Source organism: Pelodiscus sinensis, chromosome 15, assembly GCF_052426305.1.
Source record: "Pelodiscus sinensis isolate ZL-2025 chromosome 15, ASM5242630v1, whole genome shotgun sequence".
In the NCBI taxonomy this organism is placed as follows: Eukaryota; Metazoa; Chordata; order Testudines; family Trionychidae; genus Pelodiscus; species Pelodiscus sinensis.
This window is the reverse complement of record NC_143066.1, coordinates 7,683,389-7,703,345: the sequence shown is the minus strand read 5'-3', so window position 1 is coordinate 7,703,345 and position 19,957 is coordinate 7,683,389. Positions and strand designations below refer to the sequence as shown.

General features: G+C 43.3%; 2 protein-coding genes across 12 annotated transcripts in view; one reads left to right on the top strand and one right to left on the bottom strand.

Annotated features, from left to right (window-relative positions):
- Window positions 1-5,248, bottom strand: part of UBN1 (ubinuclein 1) — a 34,256-nt gene extending 29,008 nt beyond the window's left edge. For 3 of the 5 annotated variants that reach the window (XM_075899227.2, XM_075899231.2, XM_075899230.2), the window contains exons 1-3: window positions 5,090-5,247; window positions 3,228-4,078; window positions 1,399-1,485 (exon numbers count right to left, since the gene is read on the bottom strand). In XM_075899227.2, coding sequence (XP_075755342.2) covers window positions 1,399-1,485; window positions 3,228-3,470 — 330 coding nt within the window. In that variant the 5' untranslated portion in view covers window positions 3,471-4,078; window positions 5,090-5,247. The other 2 variants (XM_075899229.2, XM_075899228.2) reach the window with 2 other exon arrangements.
- Window positions 5,249-5,312: 64 nt separating this feature from the next.
- The window catches only part of GLYR1 (glyoxylate reductase 1 homolog), a 30,635-nt gene continuing 15,990 nt past the window's right edge, over window positions 5,313-19,957 (top strand). For 2 of the 7 annotated variants that reach the window (XM_075899234.2, XM_075899233.2), the window contains exons 1-5: window positions 5,320-5,453; window positions 7,890-7,926; window positions 9,328-9,407; window positions 16,986-17,124; window positions 17,724-17,966. In XM_075899234.2, the coding sequence (XP_075755349.1) occupies window positions 5,416-5,453; window positions 7,890-7,926; window positions 9,328-9,407; window positions 16,986-17,124; window positions 17,724-17,966 (537 nt within the window). In that variant the 5' untranslated portion in view covers window positions 5,320-5,415. Of the gene's footprint in view, window positions 5,454-6,586; window positions 6,678-7,609; window positions 7,729-7,889; window positions 7,927-9,327; window positions 9,408-16,985; window positions 17,125-17,723; window positions 17,967-19,957 lie in introns of all 7 variants that reach the window. The other 5 variants (XM_075899237.2, XM_075899236.2, XM_075899238.2 and 2 more) reach the window with 5 other exon arrangements.

The following is a 19,957-nucleotide window of genomic DNA, read 5'->3' as shown; positions in this document are numbered from 1 at the left end:
AGTAGTCGAGTACCTGACTACTCTCTTCCATCCCAACTACTGTACAGAGTGAGAGTCCAGGTGACAGGAAAAGAAATAGCACTAGGATCCTAACAGAGACCAGGGACATCAGCTTAGTTTGGAACCTTTGTCTTTCACATTAGTCTAATTAATAAGTGCCTGATAAATTTGAAGCCTTAGTCCCACAAAAAAATCCACAAGGGAAGTGCCATTAGCTTCCCCACAAGCACCATGATAATGAATTGACCCAATTCTGATCCATTTCATTGTTGTACACAGGATTCAGTAGATTGGCACCACTCTGGTTATGGTTTGGCAAAGTTCTGAAAAGCAACAGGAGCTCTGAAGCTATCTACAGATGTAAGATGACAGCACAGCATCATTTTACACATGGTTTACTGTTTGGAAAGTTGCCTTTACCACCATAAAGACTAGTTTTGTTTTGTTTTGAATGCAAGCTTATCTTCAACAAAATTTGATAAAACTCTCACTTGCCCTGTGTGAGCATTTTGGTGAGAACTTTAGAACCTAAAGTGTATTCACTTACAGGAATATGACAGGAGAGTTGTTTATGAAGAGTTGCAGCAGCTATTTATGATTATGATGATTTATTTACCATCATCTGGATGATAGAGTGAAGAGCATGATAAAGAAATTTTAAAAAATGTCTTCAATTCAGAATAGCAACTCTATTCTTACCTAAACTTCTGGCTAGAGAAATGGGGTTCATGCTCTGCTACCACTCTCCAGTCTCCATTTTTAATATCTCTCTCCAGAAAATAGTAGAAGTACCTACCTTCTAAACAATGCTCAAAGCTTTCCTAAGCAATAACACAATGAAATTGAAATGCAATTAAATTAGCAGTTTCACTACTGGGACCTGCTGGTCTACACATCATGTGGGGGGAAAGAAGGCATTGTAACTGACAAGATAGGTTACTTTTAAACTCTCTGTTCCAGCCTGGCAAAATCCTGCAAGCAGCAGAGACATCAGAGATGCATGTGTGCAGACTTGAAGCACTTTTTTTTCCCATGCTAATTTCATATTAAGATTCTATTAAAAAACAAAGGCCAAAATCAAGTGCTTATATTTCCTTTAAAAAAATAAGTTTATACTCTGAATTAGTTGTTGACACATCACTAACAAGTGAAAATGAGAGGCCTACGCTTATTGGCCTGAATCTGTCTTTACTAATGGATGATAGGACTAAGACAAACAGAAAAAGTTATTTTACAGCTAGATAAAGGACCTGACTAGAAATGAGGCATAAGAACCAATGGCCTATTTTTCCTAATAAAATATGATTAGTGGAGAAGTAAGAGTCTGGAATGGAAACAAAACCATCAGAACTACACATTGTGACAGAGAAGAGTGTAGGAGGAGCATAAAACACATACATATTTCTCTTCAAACTTCCTGGTAAGAGCTTCCATTTTGTGTCTTTCCTTTTCTTCATCATTGAAGGGATCTCCAAGGTCTTTTTTCTGTGAAAATGAGCAGACACAAATATAACAGAACATCACAGTGTCTCACTAAGTCCCCCCATGCTGAATCTGCTACTTCCATCACATGCAAAGTCTCTGGAAAGAAGCTTAGACGACTAGTCTTCAATACACTGAAGAGCTATTTTCAGCAGATACACTACTGCCTCTCTTTGCACAGGGAGAGCACCATGTTAGGGATTCTCAGAGTGCAAGAAACAACTAGCCTCTTGTCCTGGCAACAGAGAATACACAAAGACTGAAAGTTTAACCAGAGACACACTGGCCAAGAAGTCAAATTATTATCGACGGTAAGGCCAAAATGGCATAGCAAACCTGCCATCACCCTCATTGAGGTTTCATGAGAAACCCAAGCCTTCATGGACAGTCACAGAGAAAAAGGGAAAGGGAGTACTGGTATTCATTTCAGGGTGCTCTCTCAGGATGCTGCTTATGGATTTCATATTTGTATTACTGTGGGCTAGCACCTGACGAATTTCAGTCTCCTCATCCCTCTTTTCTCCCTCTAGTAGCTAGAAAGGAGAAGGAATTTGCTCTTGTTCTCTTCTCCAACTTATTGCATCCCAGAGTCCTGGCTGCCACTCATACAGAAGCATATGTTCCCACTCAACTCTGCCTCCCCATAGCTTCTGTTCTTCAGTTTGTCCTCACATGTAAATAGCTCCACTGCATGACACTACTGCTACATAAAGCTCTCTCAAGCAGCTACATGAAATCGTCCCTTGACTGCCTATGTGATTCTGGACAGCAACTATGCAACTGACGGGAATGTATTAGTTTTCCCAAGCAATACCATAATGTTACCAGCAGCAGCACTGCAGTCAATATTTCTCCAGGTAACATTAACAACAATTCTTGCTCTTGCAAAGCACTTTTTGTTGGTTAGCTCTAGAAATGCTTTACAAAAGTAGAACAGTAATAGATATGTAGCCATGTTAGTCTGGTCTAGCTGAAACAAAAAACAGGACTATGTAGCACTTTAAAGACTAACAAGATGGTTTATTAGGTGATAAGCTTTCGTGGGCCAGACCCACTTCTTCAGATCAAATTGTGGAAGAAAATTGGCATGTAAGTGAGTTTTAAGTTCGAAGCACTTTACATTTAAATTATATTCTTTAAAATGAAAGTTTTGCTTCTGCTGAAACTGACTGGTAAGACCTCTTAAGTATAAAGTTCCCTACTCGCTACTGGCTGGCAGATTCCTCAGCTGCTAACTGACAACAACTTATATACAAAAGCAGGTACCAATAGAGAATACTCAAATGGAAATATCTATGTAGAGTATGAGTCCGTCTAGAGGCTCCCATTGTACAAGCTGTTAAGGAGATCTACTTTCAATGTTCTTTTATGAATATTCATGTTTCAAGCAATCCTGGTACCAACAAAGCACTGCATTCAGTCTGTATCGAATCAAATCATCATTATGACATTATCTGTTGTGCTTTCCAAACACTGCTTTAAGTCATTTCAAGGAAAATTCTAATAAGGCAAAAATAACAAGAGAATATTGTCCAGTAGTAAGAGTTCATATTTAGCAGTAAGTAGTCCTGGTTTCTATTCCTAGTTCTTTCACCAAGTAGGTCTGTGATCATTGACAAGCCATTTCACCACTCTGAGCCTCAGTTTGCTCATCCTTAATACAGGCAATGCTCTTGGGAGATGGGTAAAAAAGAATGAGCATTCTGAAATCTTAGCTGAAAAGTGGAACGTTATTAGATGCTCACCTTGTCACCTGAGGAAACACCTTTCACTTTCCCTCGAGTATTCTTTAGAAGCTCTGGGTAGAAGAATTCTGGACAACGTTTGTGATCTGGCTCAAAGAGAGTGAGTGTGAGGCGAACCGCTGATGCAGATGAGTCCTGGGGCTGCTCTGCTCCTGCAGCCTCCTCTTTACGAGGCTTCTTCAAGAAAGTGTTGCTTAGCGGGCCTGGCAAAGAGGTGAACTGAACCCTGTGGGGCTCCGTCATGGCTATTATCAAGTCTTCGCAGGTCTCATGGCATGGTTTCCATTAGTTCAGAGAAGTTCTGGTGAAGCTTTGTGCATGTGCATACATGGGGATTTCAATTAAAGGACAAACAGATGTTTAAGGAGATAAGAGCACATTGGAAGAAGAAAAGATTATTGGAATTAGAGATCCCTAAGAAATAGCTGTAGCTGGAACTCTCACAGCTTGCTGCATTCTTCAGAGAAAGGCTGATTCTCAGAGCAGAAACAACTCTAAAATTCGCAGTCCCCTACATTTTAGTACCTGCCCATCCGTAACGAAGCCGCCTGAACGCTGTGCAACTCCATTTCTACAGGGCAGAGTGAAATAACCTGGTGCACAGTGCAACCTCCAGAAAACCAGTTTTAATATGACTGAACACGCCTTTGTCGCAAACGTCAGTCTGGGCTACGCCACGCTGCATCAGCGCTTTGCTTTGGATGGCAATTATCAAGATGCCAGGAGAGCCAAATGCACCTGCCCTTCCTCTGCACTGTGCTCAGACACATGCTTGCCACTGTCTGATGCCTGGTCCATGCCTAAAGGTCAGCGCACACGAGACTGCCTCCCAAAGAATCTTCTTGACATTTCTGATTAGAAAAGAAAACAAAGATCCAGCTTAAAACAAAAAGGATTTAAGGCGAACACCCACCTACCCCCTCAAAAATCCAGCTGACATAAGTACTGGCTCAAAAAATGTCAGTGACAGCTGATGGCCTGGCTCAGAAAGTGACACCCCCCCCGTAGCATAGTGGGGGCCACAAACTCAATGCTCCACAAACCAATGAGGGGAAGCCAGCAACTGCCTCACACACTACACAGCCCCTAGAGGCAGTGATGGGGAACCTACGGTCCAGCCCCCAGCTTGCCTGGATCTGGTCCCCAAGGCTCAGGGTTCCCCTCAGGTTTGGGGAGGCCGGGCTGGAGCTCCAGCCCTCCCCACCCCCAACCTTCTCCAGGGCTGGAGCACACAAAATCTACTAGCCTGGGCCGCCTACGGCTCTGGTGTGCGAGGGGAACGTCTTTCCCCTTCCCAGTCAGGGCCCACCTGAGTGAAGGGTGTGGGGTGTCTTCCCCCACTTGTGTGCAGCCGCTGACGGGTTTCCTGTGGGTCAACAGCCCCCCACTCGAATAAGGTTCCGCGCCCCAGTCCTGGGGGGGGGGCTTGTGTCCCAGCCGCTCCAGGCGGCCCCAGGCCGGGCATCTGACCCACGCACAGGGGGACGGGGCCCCGGACTGCCGGGGGGGGGACGTGCCCGCCAAGCCAGAAACCCCGATAGCGCCCAGCAAAGGCAGGGGGCGGAGAGAGGGAAACCGGCCCCCGGGGACGCGCTCGGGTCCCCTCTCCCGGGTGAGCCCGCGGCGGGCAAGCGGGGCCAGTAACGGTCCTCTGGGCCCGCGCGGCCCCGGCAGGGAGGGGAGGGGTCGGGCCCGGCGCGGGCGGAACGGAGGGAGGAGCAGGGCCGGGCCCGCGGACCCCCGTGTGGGGCCAGAGGGGGAGGGACCGGCCGGCGGGAGGCGGGCGGGGCTTGGCCCGGCCACACCGCTAGGCGCGGGGGGGGGAGGGGCTGTGCGACAAGCCCTGCCCCGCTCGGGCTCACCAGCGCTCCGGGCTCCGCCGCCTCGGCGCACTCCCGGGCCGGGGCCGGTCCCTGCTCCCGCGTCACGTGCCGGAGGCGCTGCCCGCGCGGAGGCGGCCACAGAGGGTCGCGTGCTACGCCGGAAGCCAATGGGCGCGAGGAAGGCGGTCACGCGCGGGGGGGGGGGGGGGGAGCGGCGCGGTGACAGCGCGCCCAGGTCACGTGGCACGGCCTGCCCTATCCCGGCGGCACCGCCCCCGCCGCGGAGGCTGGTCGCGAGGTGGGCGGTGCCCGTCCCGTCCCGGCAGCCCCTGCGCCGCGCTGCTGCTGCTGGCTGAGTCGGTAAGATGGCGGCTGTGAGTCTGCGGCTCGGAGACCTGGTGTGGTGAGTGTGGGGGCCGGGGCGGGCCACTGGGGCGCGGGGCTGGCGGTTGCCGGCGGGCGGGGGGGTCTGTGTGATACCGGGGCGGAGGCAGAGAGCGGAGAGCGGGGGCGGGGCTGCGGGCGGGCGGCTGGGTGGTGCCGGGGCGGGGGCGCTCCCGGGGTGCGCGTAGCGATAGCGGGCGACCGGGGGAGGGGCACAGCGGTAGCCACGGGGCGGGCAAGCCGGGCTCGCGCACCCTGAAGCGTTGATGCGGGGGGTGGGAGCGAGCCCCGCCTTCCCCGTGTGCAGGGCCCGGGCGGTTGTGAGCGGGGCAGGGCAGGGTGGCAGCTGGGCGCTTGCAGAGGTGGTGGCAGTCTGGAGTCGTGTCAGGGATGGGATAGGATGGTGCAGGGCTCTTGCCTAGGCATCACTGGGGGGGGGGATTACACGGGCCACAGAGGCTCTTTCGGGGTATGCGAATAGAGCCAGAGACTTGCTTGGCTTGGCGTTACTGGGTTAAGGACAGGGTGGGCTACAGTGCAATGGGGCTCTATTTCAGAGTGAATATGGCATAGGCTTCACCTGTAACACGGGTCATGTGCTGTTGCCTGGGAGTCTGTCGGAATAAAAGGGTTGGAAAATAATTGTTGTAGCATTTTTTTGAACTACAGGGCAGGGTGAAGCAACCACCTAGAGAACAGTGAAGGTGGAGGAAGAGGGGTAATGGAGTGATTCCTTGGAGGATGGTGTTGATCATATGGGAGTCATCCTTTGGTGGCTGAGACTAGTGAAAAGAAGGGGTGATCTTTAAAATCTGGGTTCTGCTTTTAAGGAGTGATTTATGTGATAAGCAATATAATACAGGAGTGGGATTTTTTTCCAGGTTGGGGTAACCTGTTGGAGCTCACAGGACCAACTTTCCCCTGTCACCACTGCTTTATCCCCAAACCCAGTTGAGGAGTCATGGCCTCCATATTTACAGCCCATGAGGATTTATGGGACCGCCTTCAAAGCTTGTTAGTACTGTTCTGAAGTGTACAGGTTTTACTGTGCTTCTAGTTCGCTTTGAGTGACGGGGTAGACATCACACTAGGTCCTGCAACAAATAGCTAATCCCCAACACGCAAGTGTATGCATTTATATTTATATCCCAGATAAAAAGAAGTGCGTGGTCCAGGCTGACAACTGCAGTTTCTCATCCGAAACATTGACAGTGGTGTGAAGCTGTCTAATTTATATAGCAAAGTAAGTAAAGGTTGATTCCTTTAGCCGAACTTGTTTCAAATGAGTGGTTGGGGAGTGCACTGCTGTTAGTGATGTTTCTGAATACAGATCATCCAACTTGAGTTTCATACATGGCAATATAGTCAAGGCACAGCCGCTAGGCCCACCTAGAAAGAACTGCAGCCATAAGATTTGGAAGAAGATGGGAAAGCAGAAAAAACTTGATAAAAGAAGAATGGATCAATGCGACAGTAACAGAAAGTCATGGTATTGGTTAGTGTCCTTCTAAGCAGTGTTTCTGCCATTACCAGCTTGCCCTCTCTGGAATCTTCACCTCATGGATGTTGATGTGCTATTTGCTGAGAATTTTAGTTCAGGTACTTGATACGGATCCTTTGCCAGTCTCATGCAAGACAGAGACTGATGCCAGATAAGGTTCTGTGAACATTTGTAGTCTGTCTGAATGACAGGCGTAGAAGGACTAGGCTTTCATGCTGATGCCGATTTTCCCCACCTAGTCTGTGAGGAAATGGTTTGGCTTATACTTTGTGATGAAACTGGCAAAGGCAGGAAATAAACTTCTCTGTTTCTAGTGGGCCTGCAGTATGTTTTACCAATCTTAGTAGTTCAATGAGCGGCTGGAAAAACGGGTGATAATGGAAGTAATTTTGCGACCTTTGATATAGGAATTACTGTCTTAAGTTATAAAATAGTACATTTTAGGAATCACAGCTACCTGAATTGGAAACATATGGCTATTGTGCTTATTCATCTGTTCTGTCGTGAAGCGTCTTGTTATCCACCCAAACTCTGAATTTCATGTTGATGCAGGCAAGTAAACTAGTCATTTGTAAGAGAGGAACAAAATGACATCCAGTCTTATCAAAGCACTAAGAACTGTAATACAGATCTTTTGGGTGCTAGCTTTGCCACCTCTTTTCTTAATGATTTAGGCCCTGATCCTGTAATGAGCTTCATTTGCGTGGTTGTCTGGACCCATGCAGACTTCATTGGGGCTCACCATGGTATAGGAGTTTGCTCACATGGCACTTGTTGAAAGATAAGAGTATTGGTGAGTGTTCTTCCAAGCTGAAAAATTCTTTTTGTCTTGGTAGGTCTTGTGGTTATATTATGTAAGTGCTGGATATTGGAAATAAATTGTAGAGGACACAGATAAAAGTGGAGCAATTCTCATTCCTGATGCTAGTGGCTGATCATTTCATTTTTCTTCAGGGGGAAGCTGGGCCGGTATCCTCCTTGGCCAGGAAAGGTGAGTGTGTTTCTATCCTGAAAGGAGCAGTTCATGAAAATAATTCTAGTGAAGATTTAAGATCCTTATAGTTTTCTTCTTTGATTTTTAGCTAAGAAGCTGTTTAGCCTCAGTTTTCAACCAGACTATGCATCAGGAATTTTATGTAATTCAGAAGTTCAGTCTGTCAGTAGCAACTGTCCATTCAGATGGAATAAAAAGCAGTAGAAACCAATTTGCAACTGATTGTATCCCTCAGTTGTAGCAATTTAATCCCTATCACTTTCTGCAAGACAGGTTTCTCTTCCCCCCCCCCCCCCCAATAAATTGCCTAAATTGGCTACATGTACGGTCTTAAGTAATAAATAGGAAAAGAGAGTCCAGATTCTCAAACTAATATTTAAAGTTACAGTTTTGTCATGTTTTTCAGGAGAAAACATAGGGTGATTGTGGATAAAAAGTTCAGGAATATGGAAAGGTTTTTTTTTTTTAAGTCAGATTGCAGATGCAGTACATATACCCCCAAAAGTGTTCTATTTTTGTTTTTTAATGTAGGTAAATGTGGTGACCTAACAAATATAGGTGTTCTCTTCATGACAAAGAACGAAGTGTGTTCTTAACTTGCTAGCTTAACTTGAAGACAAAGCAATTTGTACATTTTAACTTGACCAGCTAACTTGTGTGAAGACTATGGGAGTGTAGAATTAACTTGTTCTTCTAACTTGTATTAAAACTACAGCTACCTTGTCTTCACTTGCATTTTAACCCTGAAATGCATCCTTTTCTGTACTGAAGACTAGGCCTTAAGTGACTGTTTCCTTACGGGAGCATGGCTCTATAAACCCAGCTTCGCTTTCCAAATTTTAAAAAGAGACTTTACTCCTGGAGGATAGGGAGAGCCTCATGTTGCTGATCTTTTTGCACAATAAAGCCTCTCTAAAATTCCACTGTGCAGTGTTGTGCATCACAGGTATAACTTTGTAGCTTACAGAGAAGGTTTGTTCGTCTTTACTCACACGTGCCTTCTTTCTCAGGTCTAAAAGCCTCCCAACACCCAAAGACATGACTATTTAAAATGAAAAAAAAAAAGCCATGAAAATAATGGAATTCATAACAGCTGTATTAGAAGTCCCATATTATATTCTAAATAGCAGGCTAAGTCTATAATGCAACAGGATAATTGATGCTAACATTAGGCACAGTGCTGTGAGTAACATAAAGAAATATATGGATTGTGTATATTGGGTGGAAGACCTTTGCTACAAGTAGAAGCACCTCCCCACCACTGTTTTGCTTTAAAAATATATTTTAGCAAAACCCATGAAATGGGTTTCTTGCAGATGTATACTGTAAACGTGAAAAAGCCACAGACTGCTATTGCAGCCTCTCTAAACAATACTGTCTCCTCTCTTTGCTCCTCAGATTGTTAATCCGCCTAAAGACCTGAAGAAACCCCGTGGAAAGAAGTGCTTCTTTGTGAAGTTCTTTGGAACAGAAGATCAGTATGTACCCACTCTCTTCATCTGATGAGAATGTTGCTCTTTAAATCATAGGGCTTTCCTAAAAGAGTTTTATGCTAGCATAATAAGGTGTAGCTCTGAGGAAGATTGCCTTCTATTCTCTTTATTTTAACTATTGGTCTGTGATACATCTTCTCATGTGGGTGTATGAAGGCTGCAAGCATGTGTTGATTTTAAGTGCTGCTATAATGGAGTTTTTGGTAGTTGATCACTTGCATGGGCATAGGTGAACCTGGGTTAACAGTAGTGTAACAGTCACTTTTTTCAGGCATAGTTTGGGTCTCTAGTTTCTCCTGTCATGAATATAAAATGGTTTTATTTCTGTCATTCATAAAGTATTCTTTATGAATTTTGACACAAAATGTTGCTTGTATATTTGGGAAGACTGTTGTGCATTTGAGATCACAGCGGTGGTAAGCCTACCAAAAACCACTTTTTTTATTAAACAGCATTTTGTGATGAAGGGCATGTACCAAAATGAAAGAAGTCACACTAGTCTGACAATTATATACCTCCTATTGCTACAAATAACTCCAGATTCCTGGAACTGAAATGTTGGCAACTCCCTCCCCCCACCACTGTTTTTTTTAAATATTTAAAGTAATTTTTAGTTTTGTTATTTTCCTGAATAGTCATTTAGCAAGGAAGAAAATGACCAATTTAAAAAAAGTTGGTTATGACCACCAATAAGTAGAAAACCCCTTTAAATTTTTGAAGGAATCAGACAGAAAGGAAAGGCACACTAACAGGATGCTCTGTGAAGAAATTGAACTTTTTTTTTAATTTTTATTTTTCAAAGCATAATGTCAAAGCTTCCCTGTCCTTTTAAGGACTGAGGTAATGTAAGCCACAACTAGAAATGAAAGCTGCATACCAGTAAAATAGAGGCTACTTGCTTTCAAATTTAAAGATGGTGTCTTTAGCTTATAAATAATGAATAATCAGACCATAAAGTTGTCAAAATGGATATTTTCATTTCTGCCTTTGGATCACTAATTCTTGGTTATACTTGACTCATAGTTTTACATAGATAAGGAAAACATTTTGTGGTAGCTTGGGGGGGGCGGGATTTTGTCCAGAGGGTAGCATTTGAAAAACTGAGTGTATGTCTGATGTATCCCACTTCAGTGGTCAGACAGCAAGTGGGGAGGTCAAAGCTACAAAGTAAAAGTGGTTTATCACGTGATTCTGGAGTTCAGATTAGGAAAAATCCTAGTATGTGTCAAACTGGAACAGCCAAAAACACAGAAATTTAATTATTTCTTGGTGGATAATAGCAGAATTTAAAACTCCTGGTTATCCTAACTGTTGGGCATGCACAACTTGAAGTTGGAGCAGAAATTAATAATGTCCTTCCATGTCAATTTCCTTATAAACACCACTGATCAACAGAAGAAATAGATGCCTCTTATTCTGCATCTTTTGGGGAATGCATATGTTTAGATGTATGTGTTTGTGTCAAAAAATGGGAAAAGTTTCTCCTCCTACAATCAGTTTGAGGTTAGAGTTTTAAAACGGTTGCCTTAAACTCCAGCAAGCCAGGGAGAAATTTTCTGTTTGCAGAAATAAAGTAATTTATTCTGTAGTTGGCTTTGATCTACTTGTTTAGATTCATTTACAAAAATAAAAAGTGACATGTCTAGATGGAGATAGATGCTCTGATTGAAGATGATAAACCTGAAAATATTAGTAAGTCAGGTGAAAATAAAACTCCTGTCACCACCTCCTTTGCCCCAGTCAGTTTCCATCAAAGTGTGTGCGTGCAGATACATACTATGCCTGCTACTGGGCTTTTCTAGTATATTTCGCTCTCAGTTTTGCCTGTTAAGTTTTTCATGTGGCATCATTGTCCATATGCTAATGACACTTGGCTCTACAGTTTAAATTGTTGTTTTGGTTTGGCAGAGATGGGGATCTGGACAAAAGCCTTTCTGGCTTATGTTTGGGATATATACACAAAGGAGGAGATGCTAGCTGGCAGGGGAAAGCATTTTGAGGAACTGTAGAAGTCTCACTGCTCTCTCAGTTGAGGACATTTGTCTATCAGTTGGCAAAAGGATCTACAATATCAGGCTATTGAGGGACTCCTTTCTACTCAAAATTCCCATATGGCAACTGTGGCTAGAAGTGCCACCTTTTCATCATATGCTAGCTGAAAGACTGCAGTTTTGTCATCTTGAGGCTGCAGTGTGCAGTAGTTAGGATTAAGTGTGAAGGCTGCTCAACTCAAATGAACACTGATGCAAAATGTGATTGCCCACTGTTTCAGCCAAGAGGATGGATGGGAAAGTTATATACTTCTGACTTGCATTCTGCACTGGTTGTTAGTCAAATTTCAGGTGAAATTCAAGGTTCTCCAAGATTCTAAATGAGGTAGGGCCCAGCTTAGAAAAGACTGCTCTTTCTTGTCCATCACAACGCTTGTGTTCATGCTACATAATACAGCGAACTGTCCCAAGGGCAAGGCTACAGTGAGCAGAGGATGGGGAGTTCAAGATAGTAGAATTGGCTTTGGCCAAAAATGTGTAAATCTGAGCCTAGCCAGGTTCAGGCATTCTGCATTTCGCAGGCTTCCCGTTGACTATTTTATTCATTGTATTTAGGCTTTTGGTAAAGTTTCCATTGTCTCCGCCCTTAAAGTGATCATTTTCCTGGATGGTGTCTCTTCTTAGCATGTAGGAAATGCTAGAATGCAAGAACATTCATACTGGGTGAGACCAATGATCCATCTAGCCCAGTATCCTGTCTTCTGACAGTGGCCAATGCCTGATGCTTCAGAGGCAATGAATAGAATGGGTAATCATCAAGTGCTCTGAACCTTGACTAATTTTGCCTTTTAACTTAAAGCCCATACAGTGGACCCAGGCACCATAATGATGGGGTTTTTATCAATGTCTGTAGTAATAATAGAGTAGTCGGACCTTGCTCTGAAGTAGTTCTAGTAGTTATGATAACATACTATTGGTTACATAGCTTACTCTGTGATGTTTCAGTGAGATGTTTCAGACTTCCTTTGAGTTCATTTTGGAAGTTGGGAGATTTAGCTATTGCTCTCATTCTGCAAAAAAATAGCACTTTGAAATGTCTTTCCTTTCTGTCACCCAAATTCCAAGTGAAGTCCCATATAACCTTCTCTCAACAACCTTGAAAGTAAGTTGGGCTTTCTAGGCCCTATTGGAATATAAACAATATTAAAAGGGTCTCAAAATATTGGTACAGATAAGTTTTCTTATCCATCCAGCATATAACTATGTTCTTAGGTATACAGTTATAGCTCATCTTATTTCCCAAGCCTACAGGTTTGTTATTGGAAGGCTTAGTGCACTCACAGAATAACACCAAGTAAGGTGAGCAAGGGGAACTCTAACATAACTTCTTGGATAAATGACAGGACTGAATCCCATAAAATATCAAACTCTGTGAGAGATCCAAAACGTGATTCAACCAATTTAAACTAGTCCTGCGTGCAATGGTCTGCTGCTCAACTGGAGGAACTTGGTTTATCTGAAATCAGCATTGGCAAAATCATGGGCAAACGCACATATCTAATGTCTTATGGCAGTACCATTCCTCCATGTCTATACCTGGAGTCATTTCAGGGAAATACTGGAAATTACACTGCAATCACCAATACCTTGCTCTCTGATAAATACAATTGTCCTCTTTCACTTAACTCACAAACCCCCTTACACCTTGGGGGAAAGACCCATCTTTGGTATTAGAGTGTATGTATCAAAATCTTATTGTTAACATGCTGGAGCAACTCACAACATCTTTCTAAAACACCAGTGTACAAAGGAAATAACCTCATCAGATATAGGGACATCTGGGCTCATTTCCTGACCTGAGCTATCCAAAGGAAAATCAGAGGCATCTTGAAATCCAGGAACAAAATACAGTATGAGGACTGTTTGCAACCCTAACCCTAAAAATGATGGCCTCAGTAAAACCCGATTGGTAGCCTAATATGTTATATCTGAGAGGGCTTATGCTAGGTCATTATGTTTTGAGGCATGCATGTGTAGCTATGAATGACTGTGTTGTGTGGTTTTATTTTTATAGCACCCTACAGCATTGGGCGCTTTAGAGTGCATCTATACAGCACCCTAAACTGAAAATAAGATGCATAATTTGTGCATCTTATTTCAATTGTATTTCGAAATAGCTTATTTCAAAATTTGGTACATCTATACAGCACCAAATTTCGAAATAACACCCTTTATTGAGACATCCCTTAACCCTTGTGGAATGAGGGCTACAGGGATGCTGCAATGGCACACCCATTATTTCGAAAAATATTTTGAAATAACAGGCGCATTTAAGGGGTAGCTATTTAGAGATACCTCCGGTAGCCCCACTGTCTAGGCATACCCTTAGAGAGAGGTAAGAGGCCAGGTTCTTTCCTTGGAGAAATTAGATGTATTAGTGACAAGTAGATAAGGGACACACTAGGGAGAGGGATGCAGACATTTTCTTATTGTGTGTTTGTGACTTTTCTAAGCCCTTACCTGCTTATCCTTATCCCTTAGTCATTTAGATAGGTCTTTTACCCTCGACTCCAACAGTCCCAAGTATCTGTCTCTCCCCAAGGCCCAGCCTGTATCTAGTCTTTGCTCCTCCACTACCAGAAGAATAGTGAGCAGAGAGCTGGTGTGCATATGCGTGGGGGAGGAAGAGGAGAGTGGACAAGTATAGACACTAGAAGCAATTGAGAGGAGAGAATGTAGTGGATTCCCTTTCCTCCTTGTTCTGTCCCCCCTCCTCAGAAACTTACGGGGAACAGATTGGTGGAAATAAAGTGATTTCATGGAGAGGTCCGAATCTATTAAGAAATTGGAGGAAATACTTCTTAAATAACTTAATTTGCTTGTTTGCTAATATTCTTATTATGTGTGTGTCTGTATGACAGTGATCTAGCCTAGCTGTTTATGGACCAGCATTGCCCAGCTCCCTAGAGAATGTCATTTGAAGACCCATGGTGAGGAATTTTATGCTACACATCACTGTCCTTTCTAAGCACCTAAAAAAGATTCCCTGGTCAATTTCTAGGCTGTAGCCGGTTGTCTTAGAAGCACTGACGTCCCTCCTTATATTGTGCTAACTCAAAGGTGGGTATGAAGGGGCATGTAGGACAGGGCAAGGATTCTACAGAATGGACAGCGTCATGAGATCTTCCACCTTCAGGGCTATGGTGGCTAGAGCCAGAATCTGCTTGGAGTAAGTGGAAAGTGTGTAAGCGCACCTCCCCCACAGTTAAATCTGTGCTACTCTCAGCCTCTAAACAACAGTTACCTGCTCTCACAGCCATAAAGCTTCTGATCTCTCCTATGTGAAGTCCCATGTGAAATGTTTGCCGTCCCATGCTGACTGATACAGAATCGTTTTACAAAATGACCCGTAGCAATGCTAGTGGAAAGGAAACTGTTCCACCCAAGCCTTAAGATGGTAAGCTTGTCATTGAATCATGAAAAAGGAGCAAATAAGAAAAGGAGCAAATAAGTGGGGCAAGACCCAAATGTGAAGTAGAAAATAAAGAAAATTCATCTATGAGCTTGAGTCTGGGAGCTCTGTTTATTCTCCAATCCTAAACAAATCCAGGAGACATAAGTTGTTTGCCTTGATGAGGAGACCAGAGACTTTAAAATGAAAAGCAAAGAATAACGAGATGAGTGAAATGCTCTGGGCTTTAAAACTGCACAGCTGAACATTTTAAAAAGCAGTGGGGAATTTGATATTAAGACAGGTAAATGGAGAAACCTTCACAAAAGTTCATGCTGTGAGGCTGCTGATTCTCTAAGAATTCCATAGTAAATGAGAACCAGTATCAGGCAGTTTGATTCCATCATGCTGATAACATGGAAGTGGGATAAGATTGCTTGTCTCTTGCTCCTACAAGTGAGTATATGGACAAACCATGAAAAAATAAAGTAACAAGGGTCAGAAAAGTAAACCAGACCGCTCCTAGATAGTCTCCTGTGATAGCATACTAGGAACGAGAGAGAAAAGCTGCTGTTAATTGGGAAAGTCCTAAAGCTTTAAGTATTCTGAAACTCTTCAGTACCAGATGTGCCAGTTATGTGGAAGAGGCCTAATTAAAATAGAGGATTCATGCCATAACGGTTGAATTTCTGATTTTTATCATTGAAAAAGCTGCTGAGGCATCATGCCTTAATATTTGTGTTCAGCTTATAGCTATGTAGATATGATTCTTGAAAATATGAAATTGAAAAGACTTCCTGTGGATAGCAGCACTTGTGTGCATGAGAGAATCACTATTGGGCATAATCAGAATGTTTCCATTTTTTACCGCTGACATTTAACATCTTTTGTTTTCAGTGGTGCCTTGTTTTTAAAATTCATTTACCTACCTAATGTAGTACAGTGAGCTGTTTTCTGGTGAAAAATGCTGATGGGTGTTCCTGTTCAGAAAAGTTTCCAATAAATAGCGCACAGAACTCTGTCTTCTCTAGGAGTAATGTGGAAATAGCTCTGCAGCCACTTAATGGATCAGCAGCAGAGTTTGTGATAGATGAAGGTGTTCTTAATGCTTTGTGAGGCAGTTGGAGACTAGGGGAAAAGGCACTTGGTGGACCGACAGTCCAGAATGAACACTTTTAATTTGTAGAAGAAAAAGACAATGTGAAAGAAGGTGACCATTCTGTATGAGAACCTACCCATTTCAGAAATGTGGAGGAAAACCAACACAGCAGCAGTTGATACAAGGAGAAAAATTAGGAGCTGTTTCACAAAGCAGAAGAGAGTTCTTCTCTCATTTTACTAATTTATAAAACACAGTAGCATGAGCCTCCGAAACACACTGCCAGCAATTGAGGATAAATTCTTTCTTCATGAAAAGTGAAAAATGTCCATTATTTACAAGGTATTTGATCCGGTGTGTTGAAAGTGTGGTGTGCAATGAGCTATGTTGTGTGTGCTCCTACTGTTTGTAGTGGTCACAAATTTTGAATAGTATTATCTATTCTTCCAGCCCTCCTGGGGATTTATACATTCACGTGGTACTATAATCTTGTTTCTGACCAAAAGATGATTTTGTCAGAATTAAGTGGCCTCTTGTTGCAACAGTCCTAGGAATAAAATTCCACATTGGGGGTGTGGGTGTTCCAGCGATCAGTCGTGTGTGCTCATATGTGAGTGCATTAAAAAAAAACATAAAAAAATCAATGGTCCTGTTGTACCTTAGAGACTAACTATAGTATCATGAGCTTTTGTGAGCACAACCCACTTCTTTAGATGCCAAATATGGAGCAAGAGGCACAGAGGTGGGTGCATTGGCAAAACATGTGAATGGTGGGTGGTGCCCAGAGGAAAGTTTCATTTGCACAGGTGGGTATGCTACTTGTGGGGGATCTGAAGAAAAGACTTGAGCAAATATAGTTGGAAGAGGGAACAGAAGAGAGTTCGTTGGTATGGTCAGCCCAAGACGTCCATACTGTTGTATGTCAATTTTACCTCTACTTGGTATGGTTAGGTGAGGAAGTTGTTGTGTGTGTTGATTGGAAAATGAATCACTGGTTAACTTTTTCTGGCATTTATTGTCAGTGCTTGGATCAAAGTGGAGCAGCTGAAGCCTTATCACGCCCATAAAGAGGAAATGATCAAGATTAATAAAGGTAAACGGTTCCAGCAGGCTGTGGATGCTGTGGAGGAGTTCCTAAAGAAAGCCAAAGGCAAGGACCAGGTGAGTGGCTTTAGCTTTGCTTTGTGCGCATCAGCAGGGCTTGCTGTGATGAGTAACCAAGCTTCTATTTTACCTTTATTTAAGCTGGTGGCCTCTGGCTTAAAACTTTCCATAGAAGAGTGGTCATGATGCTAGTTGGCATTCACATAGTACTTTCCAGCCTCAAAACACTTAATCGAACTTTAATTACCCCTCCCCATTGTGAAGCAGGTAATCATTATCCTTTTTTTCAACTGATGAGGAAACGGAGGCAAGCTAATTGGTCACAAAGTAAATCAGTGCTAAATATGGGGTTAAAACTCACTTTCTCAGAAACCTTTGTTGAAGACTACATGCTTCCCCAGTGATTCTTCATGTGGCATATTCTATGAACCAGTTGTTTGAAACTGATATTTTTGGCATAAATGCTGACTTCAGTAACTTGAAACTCAACAGTTTCAAAGGGCTAATTTTTGTTGAACCCAGTGCTGTAATGTGACTTTGTACCATCACTTTCCTGTTGATGAGGTTTGGATTCTGGATATCCTTGAGATATTATGAAAATCTTTCAAGTTTCTCTCCTTTCCTTCCTGACAATGTTCTGTGCTATAATCATTCAGGCATCTTCCCACAACTCCAGTGAAGAGAAGAACCGGCGTAATTCTAGTGAGGAGAGAAGCAAGCAGTCTGCGGGTGAAGAGAAACGCAAAGCTGGTTTGTCTGAAGGGAAGTTGAAGAAGAGCACAGGGGAAGGAAAGAAACGAGCATCTTCTGTCTCATCAGAGCGAGGCTCAAAATCGCCCCTGAAAAGAGCACTAGATCAGAGCCCCCGGAAGCGAGGACGGCCCCCCAAAGATGAGAAGGTTTGTGCATATTCTGCAGTGACCTGTGGACTTTGCAGGTGGACTCTCTAGGGATGGTTGGCACTTTGGTTTACAGGCTAAAAGGAAGAGTTCAGTTTTGTACCATTTGTACAACTGTTCAGGCCAATTCTTCTGATTTAATCAGCTGACCAATATTCTTGACCAGGGTAGTATCCACTATCTTCTGTGGATTCCTTGCATAATTAGTCTTGTTTGTTTCCATTCATTTTTTTTCCCTGAAAGATCTTAGAGGGCTGTCTTATGCAGTTGCACATGGTTGCATCTTGTCATGCCACCTGTCAGTGCATGAGGGCTGCTATGAAGACTTAGTGAAGAGATATGGGCTATAGTGTCTTGAGACGATATCCTGATATGTCTCTCATTTCATTTCATCTGGTTTGTGTGACTGAATGATTGATACTCTTTGCTCCCTTACTCCCAGTGCAGGTTGGGGGTTTGGGTCAGGTCATCTGACTGAGCATCATAGAAGAAAAGTTTGTGGGTTAGAGGAAGTGATCAGAAGCACTAATGAGGGTTATTTTAGCTTCTGTGATTGTGTATGTGTTCCATCAGTTCATTACTTAGAGATCGTGCAACGCCATGTTTTGTATTCTCACTTGTTTCTAGGTGCCTCTGCTGGAGCAGCCAAATGTATTTTGTATCTGTCCTCAGCTAGAAGGTGGAATTATTTTATTTTAATTGTGGACTTCATTGCAGTAATTGAGGGTCTTTGTCACCTCCAAAATGGATTACTGTTATCCACATGCTCTACAAGGAACTACTGCTGAAAACCATTGAGAAATTTTAATCTGTGTGCAGCATGGCAACCTTGCTTGCTCATTGGTTATTCAGAGAGATTACTTTGTACCTGTGGCTCATGTTCTCTGCTGATTTGCAGTGAGCTTTGGAATACAATTCAAGATGTTAGTCTTGATCACTAAAGCTCTAATTGGATTGTGACCTGGCTGTCTGAGCAGCAGCCTTTCTTCTTGATAACTCTGCAGTTAAGTTCCAGCTAATACCAGGTATTATATAAGAGAGTACTGCTGGAAAAGCAGGTTTAGCATTGGGCTATTGACTGTCCCTTTGTCAGACTGAAGAGGGTGGTCAGAAGGTAATTCCAGGGTCTGATAACCTTCAGGTCATGCTGCATTGTCTGTCTGTTTCTTCTAAGAAGAGGTGGGTGAGCATAGGCAGGTTCTGAGCAGAATTGATGCTTCTGGGGGCTTAATTGGTTAATGCAGAATAACCTTTTCTTGGCTTATTCCTAGTGTTCTTGGATAGATGTATCTTAAAAGTTCAAGTATAAATACATGGATTAAAATGGACCTTCAGAATCATCTGGGGATGAAAGATACTTTCTTGTATTAGAGCATGAATCCAATTTTGCAGGCTACATATTGCTGAAGGTTGTGTTTGTGAGATCGATTGTCCGTCATGAGTTTGATTCTCATTGGCCTGAAGATTTGTAAGTCATCTTGACATATGGCATTTGTCTCAGACAGAGATGTTGCTGCAGGAGTTATGTGAGCCCCCACAGATGCGTTAGAAGGGCTTGTAACTATTTTATTGACAAAACCTCAGTAGAGACCGTGGAAAGCTGTTATGACACTGAGCTGATCAACTGGCTAGTAAATGCCTGGCCAAAGACAGCAGGCTAGCTGCTATGTGAAGCTGATCATGATGTGTGCCTCAAGAGAAGAATGTGGTGTCAATTAATGCCATCATGAAAATGTACTAGCCCAGGCATGAATTCTGCTTTTATTTGGAATGTTAAGGGGTTACACAGTAAGCATTGCCTTTCCAGGCACTCTGCCCGGCCAGAGCAGCCCCCCGCCCGTGGTGCACCACCTTGAAAATATGTTCACTTTTAAACTAAAGTGGTGAATATTTTTAAGTTAGGCAAAATCTGGTCTCCTGTAACTTGTCAGGAACCTACATGTCACTAATTTGAATGTAACAAAGCAGATTGGATGGCTGAGAGTGGCTAC